General features: G+C 36.7%; 1 protein-coding gene across 1 annotated transcript; it reads right to left on the bottom strand.

Annotated features, from left to right (window-relative positions):
* Nucleotides 1-416: 416 nt before the first annotated feature.
* Nucleotides 417-7363, bottom strand: LOC135674151 (vacuolar protein sorting 38-like). Its single transcript, XM_065183686.1, has 6 exons — nt 6977-7363; nt 6102-6308; nt 5666-5834; nt 2329-2492; nt 1858-2088; nt 417-789 (listed from the first exon to the last, which is right to left on the bottom strand). Exons 1-6 carry the CDS (start codon nt 7205-7207, stop codon nt 673-675), a joined length of 1119 nt encoding a protein of 372 aa, XP_065039758.1. The 5' UTR covers nt 7208-7363; the 3' UTR covers nt 417-672.
* Nucleotides 7364-17739: the final 10376 nt, after the last annotated feature.

Raw genomic sequence — 17739 nt, 5'->3', positions numbered from 1 at the left:
GGAAAAGAGGAAACGAAAAGGTCTACGAAGGGTGAAGGGTGAGACCTGCAGCTAAACGGCTATTGGAACTTCCTCCTCTTCGAGTTATTAAAATCAAAACCGCACTGCCTAAGAGGCTTGAATGAATCATCTGCCTGTCTCTAATAAGATCTTGTAGAAAAAATTATTTTGAGAATTGTTGCTTGTCTCTGATAGAGACGTAGAAAATACAGTCATCTTGATTATTCCACAGAATACATTAGTTTGTATTAGAACTCTCTGTGTTCCCATCGAGATCCTAAATTTCTCAAGCCGAGCTTCTGTCCGTCCGTCGATCATCAATCAAAATATTTTAACATAAAAGTTAACCATAGACCAGAATCTTGAAGCACAGAAGCATTAAAAAGAAAGATGATACAAGGAATCAGAGAGAAGACTAAACACCAAGCATGCAACATTTTGCATTTTATAGAATGAAAAAGTTATTCAATATGAGATAATGATTTCACAAAGAGTTCCCATACAAAAGTTATATATAAAAAAAAAAACTTTTTGAATGAGAGTGACCTTAAAACTCCCATGTCTTCTTTCAGTGGACTCGGCCACAAAAGTTGTTCCCAATATATTAGTGAAGATAAGTAGCTTCGAAAACATTACAACAATGTAATCCCACAAATTGGTGCACATAATCTGTCACCAGCAAATGTACTCCTCCGATTGGATGATACGCATAAGCTCCTTCAAATTGGCTAACACATGACGTGGCCCCAAACTCTGAACACCAATATAATTCAAAAGCTGCTCCAAATCCTACATAGGCCATAAAAGTTAAAAACGAGTTACAAGCACGTAAACTTTCAGTGCCCTTTATACCGGCAAGACCTGTCCAAATAATTATTTGTGCATTTCTTTTTACAAATCATATAAGATTACATGCATACACTAGTGGAGGTATTGACTGAAAGACCCACACATTCTTTCAGTTCTTGCATCGACACCGTACTGGCCGTTGGCAAAGGTTTGATAAAAATAGTTCTTAAAGCGATATGATCCTAATACCAAATTGCAAGAGGAAAAAACTTTTCTGTTACCCAACATTATTTATAAGTAGGAAATGCAAATGCTGGGAGAAACTATTTACAAGAAACAAATTTTAAAAATGACTATGTGAACTGTATAAACCTGCTGAATGAAAGGTGAAAATCAATAACAAAGAATTAGCAGAAGATGAAAAAAGCAAATCCAACATTTATCACCAACAACCTCTAAGAACAGTAAATTTACATCCAATTAATACCAAAATCAAGTGTCTTTTCATCGAGCACGATTCTGTTTTCAGTAGAGAATTTCAGAAGCACTTAAGAAAAGAACATATTGGCATTAATGAACAAGTTTTGATGGTTATAATAATGAACAAATTTCAAAGGTTGTAAATATAACTTCCCTCTGGTATTTACTCATTACAGGGAACTTATAGAGTGGCTTTCTGGTTTTAGAATGATTACATGAGTTTACTGAAATACATTGGCAACCCAAATTTTCAGATTAAAAATATCTTTCTCTTGCAGAAAATCACTTGGCTAGGTGGTCTGCACAAATTTACAAGTTTCACATAGCAGTGAGAGTCAGTTTTCTTTCTTGCAGCTCGACTTTTCAGTTTCATGTGAGTTCTTGTTCATATCAACTCATTTTGGTCGGGAAAAGCTTGAAGTATTGTGATAGTCACTTAAAAATAAACCTTATAAGTGCCTTACTCTCATCAGATAATATCATCATAATCATGGATATTACTGAAAAGATGACTCTTGGTTAAATGAAGAGCGTTTGTGATAGATTCCACAATAATTCAAAAAGAAGAGAACAATACAAAAAACAAACCTTGTTCAGCAAAAATATTGCATAGGTTGCTCTTGTGGTATATTGGCCCTCTAGAAAAAGCGGAAATTCTGTGGGCTTGGCAGTCATGCTCGTCGATGCCAGATTTGCCACCAAATCAGACGAAGTCATCTCAACTAAAGGTGCATAATCATGAATGTATGAACGTGAGCCTCCCAAGCGCAAAGGATATCGAAGAGGCACATCAAGGTATGATGAAATAAGTGAGACTGCCTATTGAGACAAGTAAACAAACAAGCATGAATTAAAAGACACATCTATTCTATTCCTGATATATGTTGAGCACAATCTTCAAGTGACATGCTTAGAAGGAAGAAACTTAGCTATATTTTAAATAGCTTTAAGGCAAAAAAAAAAAAAAAAACAAAGATTGAGGAACAAAACTGTCAGTGGATATTCAGTTAAGTCAAGCCATTATCTTACAAAGGTCAAAAATTCAGATGATAAACTTACATGTGCAACATAACCCAAAGCATTTGCAGACTTCTGGACCTCCTTCTTGTCACCAAAAAATTTCTTTTTTGAAGGAAGTATAGTTAGTTGGAGACCTAATATTGTCAATGATGATGAGTGTGAAGGTCTGGACTCATTTGGTGAGGGTGATCCAGTAGAATATCCTGAAAGCAATTTTGTTCATCACAATGACTACTAATGTAGACAGAAAACACAGTGCAGACACATTAAAAGGATCTCATTAAAACAATAAAATTAATGGTTATGCTCTTTCACCTGTTTTTCATCTTATACAAATATACAATAATAAATAAAATTAAGGCATCAGATGCAATACAAAGCTATCCACAAATATAACTTTAATAAGTTAAATCAAAATTTTGCAAACATAAACAAAGATCTATTAGCTTTAGCAGATGGATGTTGTATATGCTTATTATTTAAGCAAAAGACAATACCTTTGCATTAATAACCAAGAAGTTCTCGGATTCAGACCACTTTCTATAGAATGCATTTTTTGTCTAAAATCTTGACACCACAGAAGGATAGTATTCTCAAATCACTCTTTCCACTAAAGTTAAAGCAATTTAAAATAAAAAAGAAGATATATTAAATAAAATCCGATAACTAGTCCTACATCAGACAGAATTCTTTGAAAGATTAACATAAAGGACAAAACCCAAGAAAAAATAATAAAAATTAATCTAAACCGTAAGGCTTGGCAACAAAATGAAATAATGTTAGGAGCTTCTACAGATTAGAAGGTTACACATTATTTTCTACATGACGTAAGTGCCTTGTCCTGAAAAGAGAGTTTGTTTCAAATCAGGAGGCTGTTCAGAGTCAACAACACCAAGCTACATTTTCTAAAATCAGACTTACAATGTGGATTTGGTCATGCAAATGACCATCAAGATCAAACTAGGTGTGCCACATTGAGCAATATAAATTAAAGGATTGGCTTTTGAAAAAAAAATACCATCTAAAAATCTAAAAATTTAAATAACCAGAAAAAAAGTTTAAGAAAATAAAGAATTAGAAATAATTTAAAAATTCAACATAAAGACTAACTAATATCTCTATCTTGTTCTACCATATAATATATTACCATATTTATGTAATATGCTAATTATATATTTAAATGTAACCATGAAACAAAAGTCTTTATTAGTATGTTTTGACTCAGAGGGTTTATATTTCAACCCCACCAATTGGTACAGACTGACAAACCTGCTTATGTACTAGTATTGTTTGATAAAATATTTTAGTTTTCATCATAATGATTGGTTCAGACCAATACTTACCAGTCTGATTGCCAACCAATATGCAAACCGATAATTTTGCCCATTACAGTATGTGGACTGGACAATTTCATCCAATTTGTTTTGATACACCCAGTACACTTATCATTTCAAGTGTACAGACCAGAGAACATAACAGTACGAATTTGCCGTGTGCAGGTCTCTCCTCCTCTCAAAAAAGCGACAAGCCTAGCTTTAAAATCTAGGCACAATGTTGAACAATGAACATCTGGTATAGATGCCTCGGTTTCAAACTTCCTTTAATGCAATCAGGCCAGACTTTCAAAGTTGTTGTAGTTGTACTACTCAAAATCTGTATCAAGTTGTTTCAACCAAAGAAGTGTTTTCCTCTGCATCACTTTAACTCCATGTCAATGAAGTTCAAGCACAGTGACAAAGACATTTAGTAAAAGCAGATCACCCTGATTCAAGGATCAAGATGTAAGATTCCTGACCAATATCATGCTTGAGATTAGCAACATCAACCGTCCTCATCGCAGGAAAATAAGGGTAGTTGTTACAACACAATTTGGATCCAACAAACATGCCATGTTAAAAAAATCTATGGGGCCTTGTATGAGGCAGCCAAATCTATTCCAATAGGACCAATCATGGTGGTTGACTTCACAACATACGTGGATGTTGACTTGATGATTTACAAGGCCTATTTTGACTAAAAGGTGATATGGATTGCAGCTGACAGAATTCGAAAGACTCGATGGTCAAAGGAAAATCTTATTGCATTTGGGAGATGTTCCAAATCCATCTCCCTAAACTAAGTTGGCAGGTAGTACTAATTCAACTAGAACTAAAAATAAATTTTGATTGTCTAAGTCAGTATGGACCAGTATTCATCAGTCTGACCATGGACCAATGCTACACCATATTGATCAATACTGGTTGGGTTTTTATCCTGGTAATACTTAGCAATATGGATTAGCATACTGCATAGTATACAGGTACCATGCTGGTCCAATCAGTTACCAGAACCAGTATCTCACCAAGATTTAATAGGCACCTTTTCCTAATCCCAAGGAAGTGGTACTATAAAGATGCTATGTGCATAATGTTATTGTACTGGAATAGTATTATAGCATGAGATTATCATGTCTTGTGTATTAAGTAGAGATGCCTAAAGAACTTGGATGGCCAGTTATGCAGATGATTGCAAGGTTTCGAGACCTACGCTTGAATGATTTTTTTACTTCATTGCAGCAACTTCATGTTATTATGTAGTTTACTCTTCTAGATAATAGATCTAGAAATCCACTTCCGTTATGAACTAAAGAAGGAAGTGTTAGAGGCAAAACTAAAAGAAAGTGCAAAACGCCAATATGGAGCCTATTTGAAGGTGCTGGCTACGGTAAAGATTTTGAAAGCTTATGGCAAGGTCCTAGGCTCGAATTCCGCATTCACCATTTACCTTATGCAAAAAAAAAAAATGAAGCCTATATGTAAGACTATAACACTAACTTTATTCAAATTCTTTGAACTGGTTCAATATTTTTCCTATTAATTCACTAGAAAACATTCTATGAATTAAGTAGGGACCCAATTAGCAATTACTATGGAGCAACTACATGATGATTTGTACCACTAAGCTTTGTTTATAACAATATCCATTTATCACTAGTCAAACTAGGGGCTATAAAATTTCTTTTATTGTTTCTTATAAAATGTTAGCATACATCTACCTGTCATTACACCATAATTCCAAATTGACTCACCTTTAATGGTGCATTTGTGAGTCTTCTTTTAACATGTCAATACCACAATAAATGGAAATCCCTCATTTGATTGAGGAAAATTACCCCTAAATTTTCATCAATGTATTCTTTTTTATTTTTCTTTTTTGTAGTAACTCATGCATCCGTCTCAACAACGTGGTCTTCTATATGTTGTTTCGTACTTGTCCAATGATCTAAAATTTAAGCGGGTAATTATACAAGATTATATTTAGCCTCTGTCAATTAATTTAAAGATGAGAACTTACCCATATACACAGATTGATAGGATTAACAAACTTAAAATCTTACCATCAGAATGTGAATCAATTGTCTCCCCAAATGCCTGTTCGTTCATACCCTTGACTGGGTAAAGTGTTGAAACCTGAATTATCATATGTTGTTGCCTCAACCGTAGCAGCTTCTGCAGGTTTTTCAGATTACCATAACCCCTTTCTCCAGATAGCAATCTATTAGCTTCCTACACCAAAAGAATAAGTGGGCAGATTAGTGTCATAAGTTAGTTGGCCTAAACCAATAAAACAGAAAAACGATACAGCATTTCTTGAATAATTAAAATCAATTACAGGAATCAACAACTTAATTGTTGATTTTAATTCTTGAGTAATTAAAATCAGCATTTCTTGACTAACTGCTATAGGAATAAAATAAGGATACACATGCACCCAATCTTCTCAGCATTAAGTGCTCTTTAACTCAGGGGTGCCTATTTAATTAATCCCAGTACCTGCAGTTGCTGGTGGGCTGCATCGAGGGTCTTGCCAGCTACCAGCAACATTCTGATGGCAGCAGAAAGCTGATCCTTTTGGTTCTTAACATTTTCTGATGTCTTGTTAAAGTGCATTGAAGAACTTGACAATGCAAGCCTCTTAACTTCCAACTTCTGTTTCATTTCCTCTAGCTCATTGTGTTGACGTATTGATTCTTTCCTCACCTGTTCACCATATTACCATGCCGCTAACCAGTGAACTAATTAGCCAAAGCTCAGAAAAGTGACATATGCAGAAGAAACCAAGCAATTACCCGACAAGAAGAAAAGGAAAGTTGCTATAATAATAATCACCAAATCGAAACAGAACATTATTGCAATGATAGTTCTGGAATCAACACTGCAACAACCTACCAAAAATGTGAATTATCTCATCAAATAAAACTACCCTCCTAACAATTTGTTTTCACCGTATATAAACAAATATTTATTCAAGAAGAAGGCAAAAGATATGATCCAGTTTGATTCTAGCTCATTCTATGTTCAGCAACTCTACTGGAACATGTGGTGCTGAGGGAGGAGCTGTGATAACTAATATCAAAAGGAGATACAAAGGAAACCATTTTGAGTTAAAAATGGCAGTCTTTACTATCTGCTTCAACAGTTCCATGCAAATATTTAGTGAAAAGGAAATTCTGAATCCCAATAAATTCAAGGGACTGGTCCCTCGATTTAATTTGATACGATCATTGCAAACTAAAATTCGCGAGATAAGAATGAAAGAGCCAACCAGTTGTCCTCTGACTGAAACCAAGAGTGTCAGAAGGCTAAAGACGAAATCTTTCCGCTAAAATCGAAACCCTAGAGACATGATTGCCAAACACAAAACCTACCTCGATTATCGATTCCAGCCGCCTGGCGAGGGACGCCTTCCTCTCCTTGGCCTTTCCAAGGGCCGATGAGAGGCTCCAAAGGCGAGCAAGCTCCTGCTGCAGGTCCTCCCAGTCGACAATCTTGGGGTTGTCGGCGCCTTCGATCGCCTCGCCGTCAAAGTTCATCCGAGTGGCCACGTCCGTGGATCCATCGGGGGAGCGATCTGGTACGTTGATCCCGTCGGTATCCATCGGCGAAAGAGTTCTTCATCGTCTCTGAGGGGGAACGACGGCGGTGGCCGAGCTCATCAGAGGTAATTCATGTCTAAAGTGACCCGAAATGGGGAACGTGGGCAGTTCGGGGAACCTCTTCTTTTGGTGCGGGGGAAAGGAGATCGATGCGATGAATTCCAGGGCTAATTACATATTTATGTTCCCTCTGGTGCTTGGATTTTAAATAATTATATTTTTAAAAAAATTAATTCTAAAATTACTATAATTAATTTTCTTTTTTATATATTGGTATCCTCATAATTTAAAATTACTATATTTGACTCTTAATTTTAACAACACCATCTCATCCTTTGACGAATCCCCTGCACGTGACATCATGTGACTAATCCCCATCAAAGTGACGCAAAATGAACATTGTAACTTTAAACTTCATCTACCAGTTTTTACCAAATCAAAACTCGACTCGAATCCTCATCGAAAAATTTTAATTAGGGTCCTGTTGAATCCCGCTTCCACCGTACCCGCCCAGCTCGCTCTGCCCAGTCCCAGACACCACCGTAGCAACTCGGCGTCCTCCTCCTTACCTGCATTATGGATTACGATAAACTTCAAAGAGAACTTGGTGAGCTCTGTGACCCTCCTCACAACGTATGGTAGCTCTTGGAGACCTTCTGCATGCAGCTTGGTTTCTGCAGCGTCAAGCTCGCGGGAAGAGAATTAGATGACCTGTTGCCGGAGCTTCACACGGGGCACCGCAAAAGTTCACCGCACTTTGAGACAAAGATGGCTGCAACGTAACATCATCTGCGGCTTGTTCGCCAACTGAAGCTTAATGATCGCTCCATCACAGCGTCATGGGACACACCAGAGACCATCATGTTCGACGAATTGCTCCTTCGGAAACCGAATGATCTCAAGATCCTATTGGCCTCCTTTTCACCAAGGCTAATGGATCTGGCTGCAGCAAACCAATTCCACGAGAGCAAGAAGAAAAAGCCCATGGAAGTGCTGCCCTTGTTAGATTCTGAAGGACCATAAGATTGCCAAGTTCCAACTACAATAACCATGTCATGGAGCAGTAAAGCTAGCATCATCGCATATAACATCAAGAAACGTAACCCTTCTCCCTCTCCAACAAATATATGAAGAGGCAGAACAAAGAGGGAGTGGAACCCAACAAATATATATATATATATATATATATATATATATATATATATATATATACACTACAGTACACCTTACTGGAAACTAAACTCCGTGAGCTAAGTGACTAGGTTGATGACGTATGAGCGTATAGTGGGTGAAATAATTATTTTATTTATTACTTAATCGTTAATTCTGATGTTATGTGCATAAGATTTCATTAAAGAAATATGTTATAACATACGTTCGTCATCCACCCGTAATACTTTTGTGAACGGATAGTTCATCATTTTTTTTACTTGTATATAAGTTTACTAATATATTTTTATCTTATTTTTATATATTTTATTTAAAATTCTAAGTAATTTATAGGATTATAGAGCCATCGCTCACCAGAATGAGCAACACTATCTCATAATGACTCGTATCGTAAAACATCAATCATCTCAACATCCTAAAACCATTTGGGTGGCATAGAGCTAAAAGGGAGTTTGGGATATTGTTAGGCATTGATTAGATTTACAAATTTTTACATAATGCCTATAGGAACTTACCAACATGTCCGACACCCGATGATTAGTTGTTTGTAGACTTGTGACTATTCATTTTACTTTCTAAAGTTTTTGTTTTCTCTTTCTTCTCTTTTTTTCTCATACATATCAAGTGTTTATTGAATTGCTTATAAAGTTACCCTCTTTCCAAGATATTGAAACTTGTCTATCACTTATTTTCGGAACTAATCAATTTATTTTTTTATAAAACCTTCAAGACTTGAGCGAGGTTACAATCAAGCTAACTTTTACGAATAAATAATACAGTAGTGCTTCACAACTTAAGTAATTCTAACTAAGTTGGGACATTGTGGTATTGGAGTAGGCAAGTAGTTCAAGCAAATAGTGAAAGTTCATAATCTCATCATAGCGAAGCACCATGGTGAATTGAGTAAGACGAGGCAAGCTAGACCATTGTCCTAAGTAGCCATAGGTGGGTTATAAGTGCAAACTCGCACTTAAGATTTTGGAGCTACTCAAGAGAAGTGCGATAGCAAAAATGACAAGCGAGAAGTTGATTCTTCTCCGTAAATAGAGGAAGCATAATCTAGAGTGCCAATTGAAAAAAGAAATCATAAGAAAAGACTTACAATTGTAAAAAATTATCTTAATATTTTCAAAACGAGTCTAGAGGAATTCTACCAAGGCCAATAAAAACTTCTTAGGATAAAGAACTTGCAAGATGAGGTGAAGTCTTATATCAATAAGGTCGAGTCCCGAGAAGATCGATTAACGGAAGACACCAAAGTCTCGAGTACATGGTGGAACTCACGTCTAGAGTTATGTTGCTTACAATGGCTCTTAATGTGGGAGAGAGTAACACCCACGTTGCTCTATCATAAAGCTTGAAGGCACCTATACTATGTTGCTATTGGGGTATTAGAGATGCAAAAGAGCTTAAGAATTTTTTATTTAACATATAATAATACTTTTGAGCTACAAGGCTCAATTTTGAGGAAATATTAAGGAAATCAAAGTTTAACCATGTATCTAAATATGGATACAAAAATTTGGTAGCGAACACATTGGGAAGAGATCTAACAATGTCGGTGTCAAGTGGATACATAGGTGTACTTGAAATGGAAGTTAAGAACTTAGTTCATACCTAAGAATATAGAGTTTCTTGCAAGAAGAAAACTGAGATAACTCTACCAATGCACTTTCATTTGGGACTATATAAAGCGATTTTCAACATTGATGTTAGACATATAAAACATGTTTAAGAAGATAAGTCTAATAGCAGATAAGATTTCCTCAACTGTATAAAAGAATCTCTGAGTAGTTGAGGAAAATCCTCTATGCTGCAGCACCTTATCACCATCAATGCTGCAGCACTCATTCTCTTCAAATTATCCGAAAGCAGCAACTATACATATTAGCGGGCATAACTTTTCTAATCTTCTATTTGGATATGATCTCCTAGGCTATGATGATGACTCTCTCTAGTGTCCACTTGTAATAGTCAACATCACAGGAGAACCAAGTTCAGTACCAAATCCAAACCAAAAACTATAGTTACATCAAGATCACCTTATCCTCCAAGCTATTCAAGCCTTCATCGCTAGGTCTGTCGCCCACTGATATCTTCATATACGACTACTACAGAAGCATGGCACAAGTTGCAAACCACCATGGCAAATCACTAAGGTACTCGCATGCTCAGACTTCTATTAAATTTGATGACAACGAAACAAGAGGGAAGTACCATTACTGACTATCTACAAAATATCAAAGTTATCATTGATAACTTAGCTTTGATAGGTCATTCCCTTAGTGATGAAGAAGTCCTAGTCCATACCCTTAGTGGCCTAGGAAGCGAATACAAAGAACTAGCAATAGCAATTCGGGCACGTGACTCACCAATATCATTTGAAGAACTCTATGACAAATTGACTAACTACGAGACGTATTTGAAGCGCGATGACAGGTTGCTCGGACCAACTATCACAGCTCAAGTCAGTCAAAAATCCAAAAGGAAGAGCAATCGATATAATGAGCATGTCAACAAACGTTTGGCTATGCTACCTCCTAACCCTATGGGTCACAAATCAAACCCCCTCATTCACATCATCAACACTTCAATCATCACTATCAAGGTGGCAACTTCTATAATCATTAGCCCTGGAGTCCTGACTTTACTAGCCAATAAAGAGTCATCTGCTAGTTATGTGACAAAGTTGAACACTCTGCGAAGGTCTATCGATCTCGACCCAAACTTCATGCTCCATCATGGTGGTCTCAGGCAAATCTCATGACTACTCTAACTACTCGGCAACCTAATTGGATTGTGGACTCTAGCGTCTCTCATCACATCACCTTTGATCTTCAAAACTTGTCCATCCATAACAACTATGGCGAAAATGAAGATATCATCATCATGGATGGTAAAGGAATTCTCATTACTCATATTGGTTCTACATCGCTTAGTTCACATAACACAATATTTACACTAGATGATGTTTTGTGTGCACCTCACATCAAACGCAATCTCATTTCTATTTCTTAATTCTACAACTAAAATAATACATTAATTGAATTCTTTCCTAAATCCTTTCTTGTTAAAGATTTGAGTATAGGGGCATCCTTGGTCCGAGGCCAGAGTAAGGACAACATTTACGAATGGTCATTAGTTACACAAATCACCCAGCCTACTACCTACTCTTTCGTCGTAGCTCCAATTGATGTGTGGCATCGTCGTCTTGGTCATCACTCATCCTCTATCTAGCAATTCTCATTTTTCTCTTCCTACTCTTAAAACCAATAGCATTATATCCTATTGTGATGCTTATTTAAGCAATAAAAGTCATAGACCCTCTTTTGGAATCTCCTCTATATCATGCTCTAAACCTTTTGAAATTATTTATATTGATGTTTGGGGTCCTGCCCCAATCACTTCTTTTGACAAGTTTAGATTTTATATCATTTTCGTAGACTACTTTACTAAGTATACATGGTTATACCCTCTCCATCATAAATCTGAAGTTTTAATAATTTTTTCCAACTTTAGAAGGTTGGTCGAGAACTTCTTCCAGTCTACAATCAAAAGAGTTTACTTTGACAGTTGCTGAACGCAAATATCGATATATAGTTGAAACCAGTCTCACACTCCTCCATCAAGCCTTAATGCCAATAATTCTTTTGGTCTACGGCCTTTCATACTACCGACTACCTCATCAATCGTATGCTCACTCCAGTCCTTTAGTACTACTCACCATTTGAAAACCTATTTCATAAATCTCCAAACCTTCAAAAACTCAAAGTATTTGGCTATTTATGTTATCCATAGATATGTCCCTATGCCTTGCATAAGCTAACATCAATATCTAAACCTTGCATTTTTATTGGATACTCTCTTGAAATAATACCTTTCGATGCTACAAACCCTAAACTCAAAAAATCTTTATATCACGTCATGTTATTTTTGTGGAGTCTACATTTCTATTTCAAAACCCTGAGTCTCCTGTTGTGCACCCTACTCCAACAACTATACATCATTGGAGTACATCGCCAATCTCGTCAAACAAGTCTCCCACAATATCACCCGGTCATTCTCCTCAGGATCTACACTCTCTTCTTCTCCCGATTCAATAGCTCATCACTCCCTCCATTACTCCTCTCTCTTCTTCATGAGGTTCCCTTACTACTGAAGTAATGCCCTCAATAACACAACCACTATCCTTATCCTCTTCTGAGACTAGTGACACTGAAGTACCTCCAACCTATGTTAATACATCTCCACCGCCCATACCTATAACACAACATATAGTCCTTGGACATCCAATGACAACACACTCCAAAAATGATATATATAAACCACGATAAGTCCTGGACCTACACGCCATCACAAAATCCTCGTCAGAGACCAATGAACCTACCACAATTACTCAAGCCCAAAAATCTCCACACTTGCGTAAAGCTATGTGTGAAGAATATGATGCCCCTATCCATAATTCTATATTGACTCTTATACCCTCTTATCCCACACAAAATATCATCGGGTGTAAGTGGATCTTTCGAATTAAGCAAAACTCAAATGGATCCGTTGCCAGATATAAAATGCGTCTAGTGGTCAAAGGATTTTATCAATGCCCTAGTGTTGACTTCACAAAGACATTTAGTTCTATTGTTAAACCCATAATAATCTGACTTATTTTGAGTTTAGCTATCTCAAAAGGCTGACATTTACGACAACTCGATGTTAACAATGCCTTTTTACAGGGGAATCTAACTGAAAATATCTTCATGCAGTAACCTCCTAGCTTCATCCACCCTCACTATCCAAGGTATGTTTGGTAACTACAAAAAGTTATTTATGGACTTCGTCAAGCTCCAAGAGCTTGGTATACAGAACTTGGCTCATTTTTTACATCAATTGGCTTCATCAATTCCAAGTCTGATACTTCGTTATTCCTACGATAACAAAATGGAAGCACAATATATCTTTTGGTGTATGTGGATGATATTATTGTCATAGGCAATGATCTCTTAGAGACTCAAGCTTTTCTAAAGCAATTGGCCGATCGATTCTCCCTAAAAGATTTAGGAACCTTGAACTATTTTCTAGGAATGGAAGCAACATTTATATCTTTAGGTCTCTTGTTATCCCAAAGGAAGTATATTCAAGATCTATTATCAAAGATAAACATGCAGGATGCAAAAGAGGTTACAACTCTCCTTTCTACTAGTAAATCACTCAAGCTATGTGATGGAAGCCCTTCTACGAATTCTACTCAATACCGACAAGTCCTTGGCTCCTTACAGTACTTGGCTCTCACCCGCCCAGACATCTCATTTGCAATCAATAAATTATCACAATTCATGCATCAACCATCTACTACGCATTAGTCTATGGTCAAATAAATTTTACGATATCTTAAAAAGACCCTCAATCATGGCCTTTTTCTCCGCAAAAATGCTCCACTCCATCTCCATGCCTTTGCCGATGCTGATTGGGCAAGGAACTTTAATGATAAAACATCTATGTCAGGATATATTATTTTCCTTGGAGCTACTCTAATCTGTTGGAGTTCTAAAAAATAAAAGACAAGTCACATGGTCTACAACTAAAGCTGAATATCGTGTCATTGCCACTGTCACTTCTGAACTCAATTGGATCATAAATCTGCTCAAGGAACTCAACGTCAACTCTATCGTTACTCCTACAATATATTGTGATAATGTTGGAGCTACCTACTTATGTGCTAATCCAGTGTTCCACTCCCGCATGAAGCACATTGTCATTAACTTCCACTTCGTGCGAGATCAAGTTGTCTGACATCAACTACGTGTTTCTCACGTGCATACGGTTGATCAACTAGTAGACTCACTCACAAAGTCTCTTATCTGTAAACTATTTTCACTGCATCGGTCCAAGATCGGCATTCTTAATAGAAGCTCAATCTTGCGAGGGCATGATAGCAAATAAGATTTCCTTAACTACGCGAGGAAATCTCTAAGCAGTTGAGAAAAATCTTCTTTGCTAATATGTATAAATAGTCATCAAGTTTACTATCTTAAATATACTTTATAATTACATCTCATATTCTATCAAAGCCATTCAGCTTCCTCGATGGCCTTAAGTCGTAGGGATAATAGGAACTACATCAAAGGAATATCATTGACTTGGTCGGCATAATCATAGCTACAGAAAGGCTCACAAACTTTATTCCCAAGGGAAGATGTCTATAATCGAGCAAACGAAAAAGAGTTCCCATAGAGGGTCGAGTTTAAAAGGCAATGCCTCAAACCTAACAGATTCTTCTTATGTAGAGAACCATACATGGTAAGAGAGTGCCCATAAAAGCAAGCACTTAATACATTGACAACATTAATCCATACCCCCTAGATCGAATAAGGGCAAGATTGTCACCCTTAGTTTGAGTAATTTGGAATCTAGCAGCCATGATGAGTAGTAAAGATATGGGAGCAATGCATTTATTAAATGCATTATAGTGTAAATGAGGGAGAACATAAAGATAAAGTAATAAAAAGTAAGAGCAGCATGCTGATGTTTATGGACATTAAGCTGAATGGCGAAACAACATGTGGAATGGTGGACATGGGCACTACCTATAATTTTATTATTGATCGAGAAGTAAGGTGACTTGAGCTAAACCTAGAGAAGACACCAAGTCGGCTAAAGGTTGTGAACTCAAAAGCTAAGTAGATCTTTAGGCTGGTGAAGGGGGTCTCCATCAAGATCAGGATGTAGAGCAAAAGCACAAACATAATGGTAGTGTCATTGGACGACTTCTAAGTGATCCTCATAATAAAGTTTATACACATAGCAAAATTGGTGCCGATGTTATTCCTAAACTCTATATGCTTAATGGGAGGCGATGACCCCTACGTGATTCAAATTTCTTTATGAGGAACCAAGGACCCAAAATAAATATCGACTTTATAACTAAAGAAGAGGGTGCAAAAAAGTGAATTAACTTTCGTGATTGTAGTAAGGCTAGAGCTACTTGATATGGAAGCCACTTTGAACCTACTATAGTGCTGGACATTTTAAAAGAGTTCACAAATATTATGCCACTTGAGATGTTCAAAACTTTGTCACAACATAGAGGAGTGAAGCTTCCAAGGAGACCATCATATCACATGGCCCCTCTAGAGTTGGTAGAGCTTAAGAAGTAGTTAAATAAATTACTAAATGGTGGTCTCATTTGCAATTCTAAAACACCATTTGAAGCTCTAGTCCTCTTCTAGAAAAAAAAAAGATGAGAGCTTTTGATTAGCTGTCGACTATCAGGCCCTAAATAAGGTAATGGTTAGAACAAGTATCCTATCCTGCTCATCACATACTTATTCGACCAATTGGGCAAGGCAAAATATTTCTCTAAACTTGATCTTCAATTGGGGTATTGGCATATGTGCATAGCTAAAGGCGACAAATCGAAGACTACATATATGACTAGGTATGGAGTGTTGGAGTTCTTAGTGATACCTTTTGGCTTAACCTACTCTCTGGTCATATTATGTATGCTCATAAATCAACTATTTAAGGAGTATATAGACAAGTTTATAATCATTTGCTTTAATGATATCATTGTCTACAACCAAACGCTTGAGAAGCATGTCAAACACCTTTAAATAATTTTCAAGATTCTCAAGGGAAATATTTTATTAATAAAAAGAGAGAAGTACTACTTTGCTTAGGTAGAGTTTTATTCTTGCAGACATCGAATTGGTGAAGGTTTTATTTGGATAGACAAATTAAAGGTGCAAGCTATGGTGAAGTGAATAACACTAAAGAAAGTACTAGAGCTGAGATCCTTCCTTGGTTTTATCAATTATTATTGGTGCTTCGTAGCTCTATTGATGGAGTTATTGAAGAAGGAGCAACCTTAGTGATGGTCAAACAAATGTGAAGTAGCATTTCAAGACCTAAAGGCTATTATGTTAGAAGAATCGATACTCAAATTACTATACTATAGGAAGCATTGTGAAGTCCATACAAATGCTTCAAACTTTGCTAATGGAGAGTACTTATGCATGAAGGTTACCTAGTGGCCTACGAGAGCCATAAGCTTAATAAGATCGAGTGGTAATATCTAGTGCAGAAGAAGAAGATGAGAGAGGCGGCCTATTGTGTACGAGTATGATGATATTATGTTCTTGGAATGCGATTTATATTAAGGATAAATAATATCATATTGAGTTACTTTTAGACTCAAAAGAAGCTCTCCCTAAAGTAAACACGATGGTAGGACTTTTTAGTTGAATTTGACATAACAGTGGAGTATAAGCCTGAAAGAACAAATGTCGTGACCGATGCATTGAGTGGCAAAGTGAAGCTGGTGAATGTCATGCAACTAGAATGAAGAGGCCAAGCAAGTCAACTGCAATCCAACTTTCTTTCTAGGATCAGGGATAAACTATATAGTAATTCTCAAGCAGTAACCCTAATGTAACTAATCAAAGAAGGTAAATTATGATGATTTTGGATCCAGGAGGGACTCGTCTACATTAAAGAGAATAGAGTTTATGTTCTTCGAACAGATAATTTAAGATGTAAACTCTTGAAAGAGTGTTACGATACCCTTTGGGCAAGATATTTAAGTATTCATCGAAAATTGGCTCTCGTGAAGAGTGTAGGGAAATCTATAAGTGACATCATATGCGTAACGGAAGAACAAAAAATAAAAATCCTAAATTTTCACAAAAATATTTTATCATCATGTGAAGATTGGCGTGCAAAGCCCCATGAAATTAAAAACCATGTGTGAGATAGTTATATTACCTAGGGAGATCATATATCCCTGAAATCCTATAGATCTGCGGGAGAGGATAAAGGATGTCAACTGTCCTCCTCTCTCTCTAATGGTGATCCACACGGTAGGGGTTGTAAAGATGCTCTTCAAATCTCTATCAAATCTCCCCACCTACTAGTTGAGGAGAAGAAGGGGAGAGGAGAATAGGAGGCAGTAGTTAGAAAGGCTCAACCTGTGGTCCTTTGGTTCTCTCATATTTATAGAGGCCCCCTATCAACTTAATTATAATGGACCATGCCCTATCGGGTATTGGATCTTCATTCAACTGTCCAAGTCTCTTATATTAGTGGGTCTCTATCCAATAATTTTTTATTGCTCTTATTGGATATCATTCATAGGATCCAATAATTCAGGAGCTTATTGAATATCCAATAAAATAGGGACTCCAGCGGATATCTTATATTCGAACCTCTACTCATCGTAACACCTACCATATATATGTAACCCTCTAGGCCCAATATTGAGCTGGTCATGAGTCATGCTTATCAGAACTCCTTTTGGCTTAGTGAATTATTATCTCCATAATAATTCACTCGACTTATCGAGTGTAGACGTACTAGGCCACTACGTTGTAGTT

The sequence above is a fragment of the Musa acuminata genome, chromosome BXJ1-5 (assembly GCF_036884655.1).
Source record: "Musa acuminata AAA Group cultivar baxijiao chromosome BXJ1-5, Cavendish_Baxijiao_AAA, whole genome shotgun sequence".
Lineage (NCBI taxonomy): Eukaryota > Viridiplantae > Streptophyta > Magnoliopsida > Zingiberales > Musaceae > Musa > Musa acuminata.
This window is presented reverse-complemented; position numbering and strand designations above follow the sequence as displayed.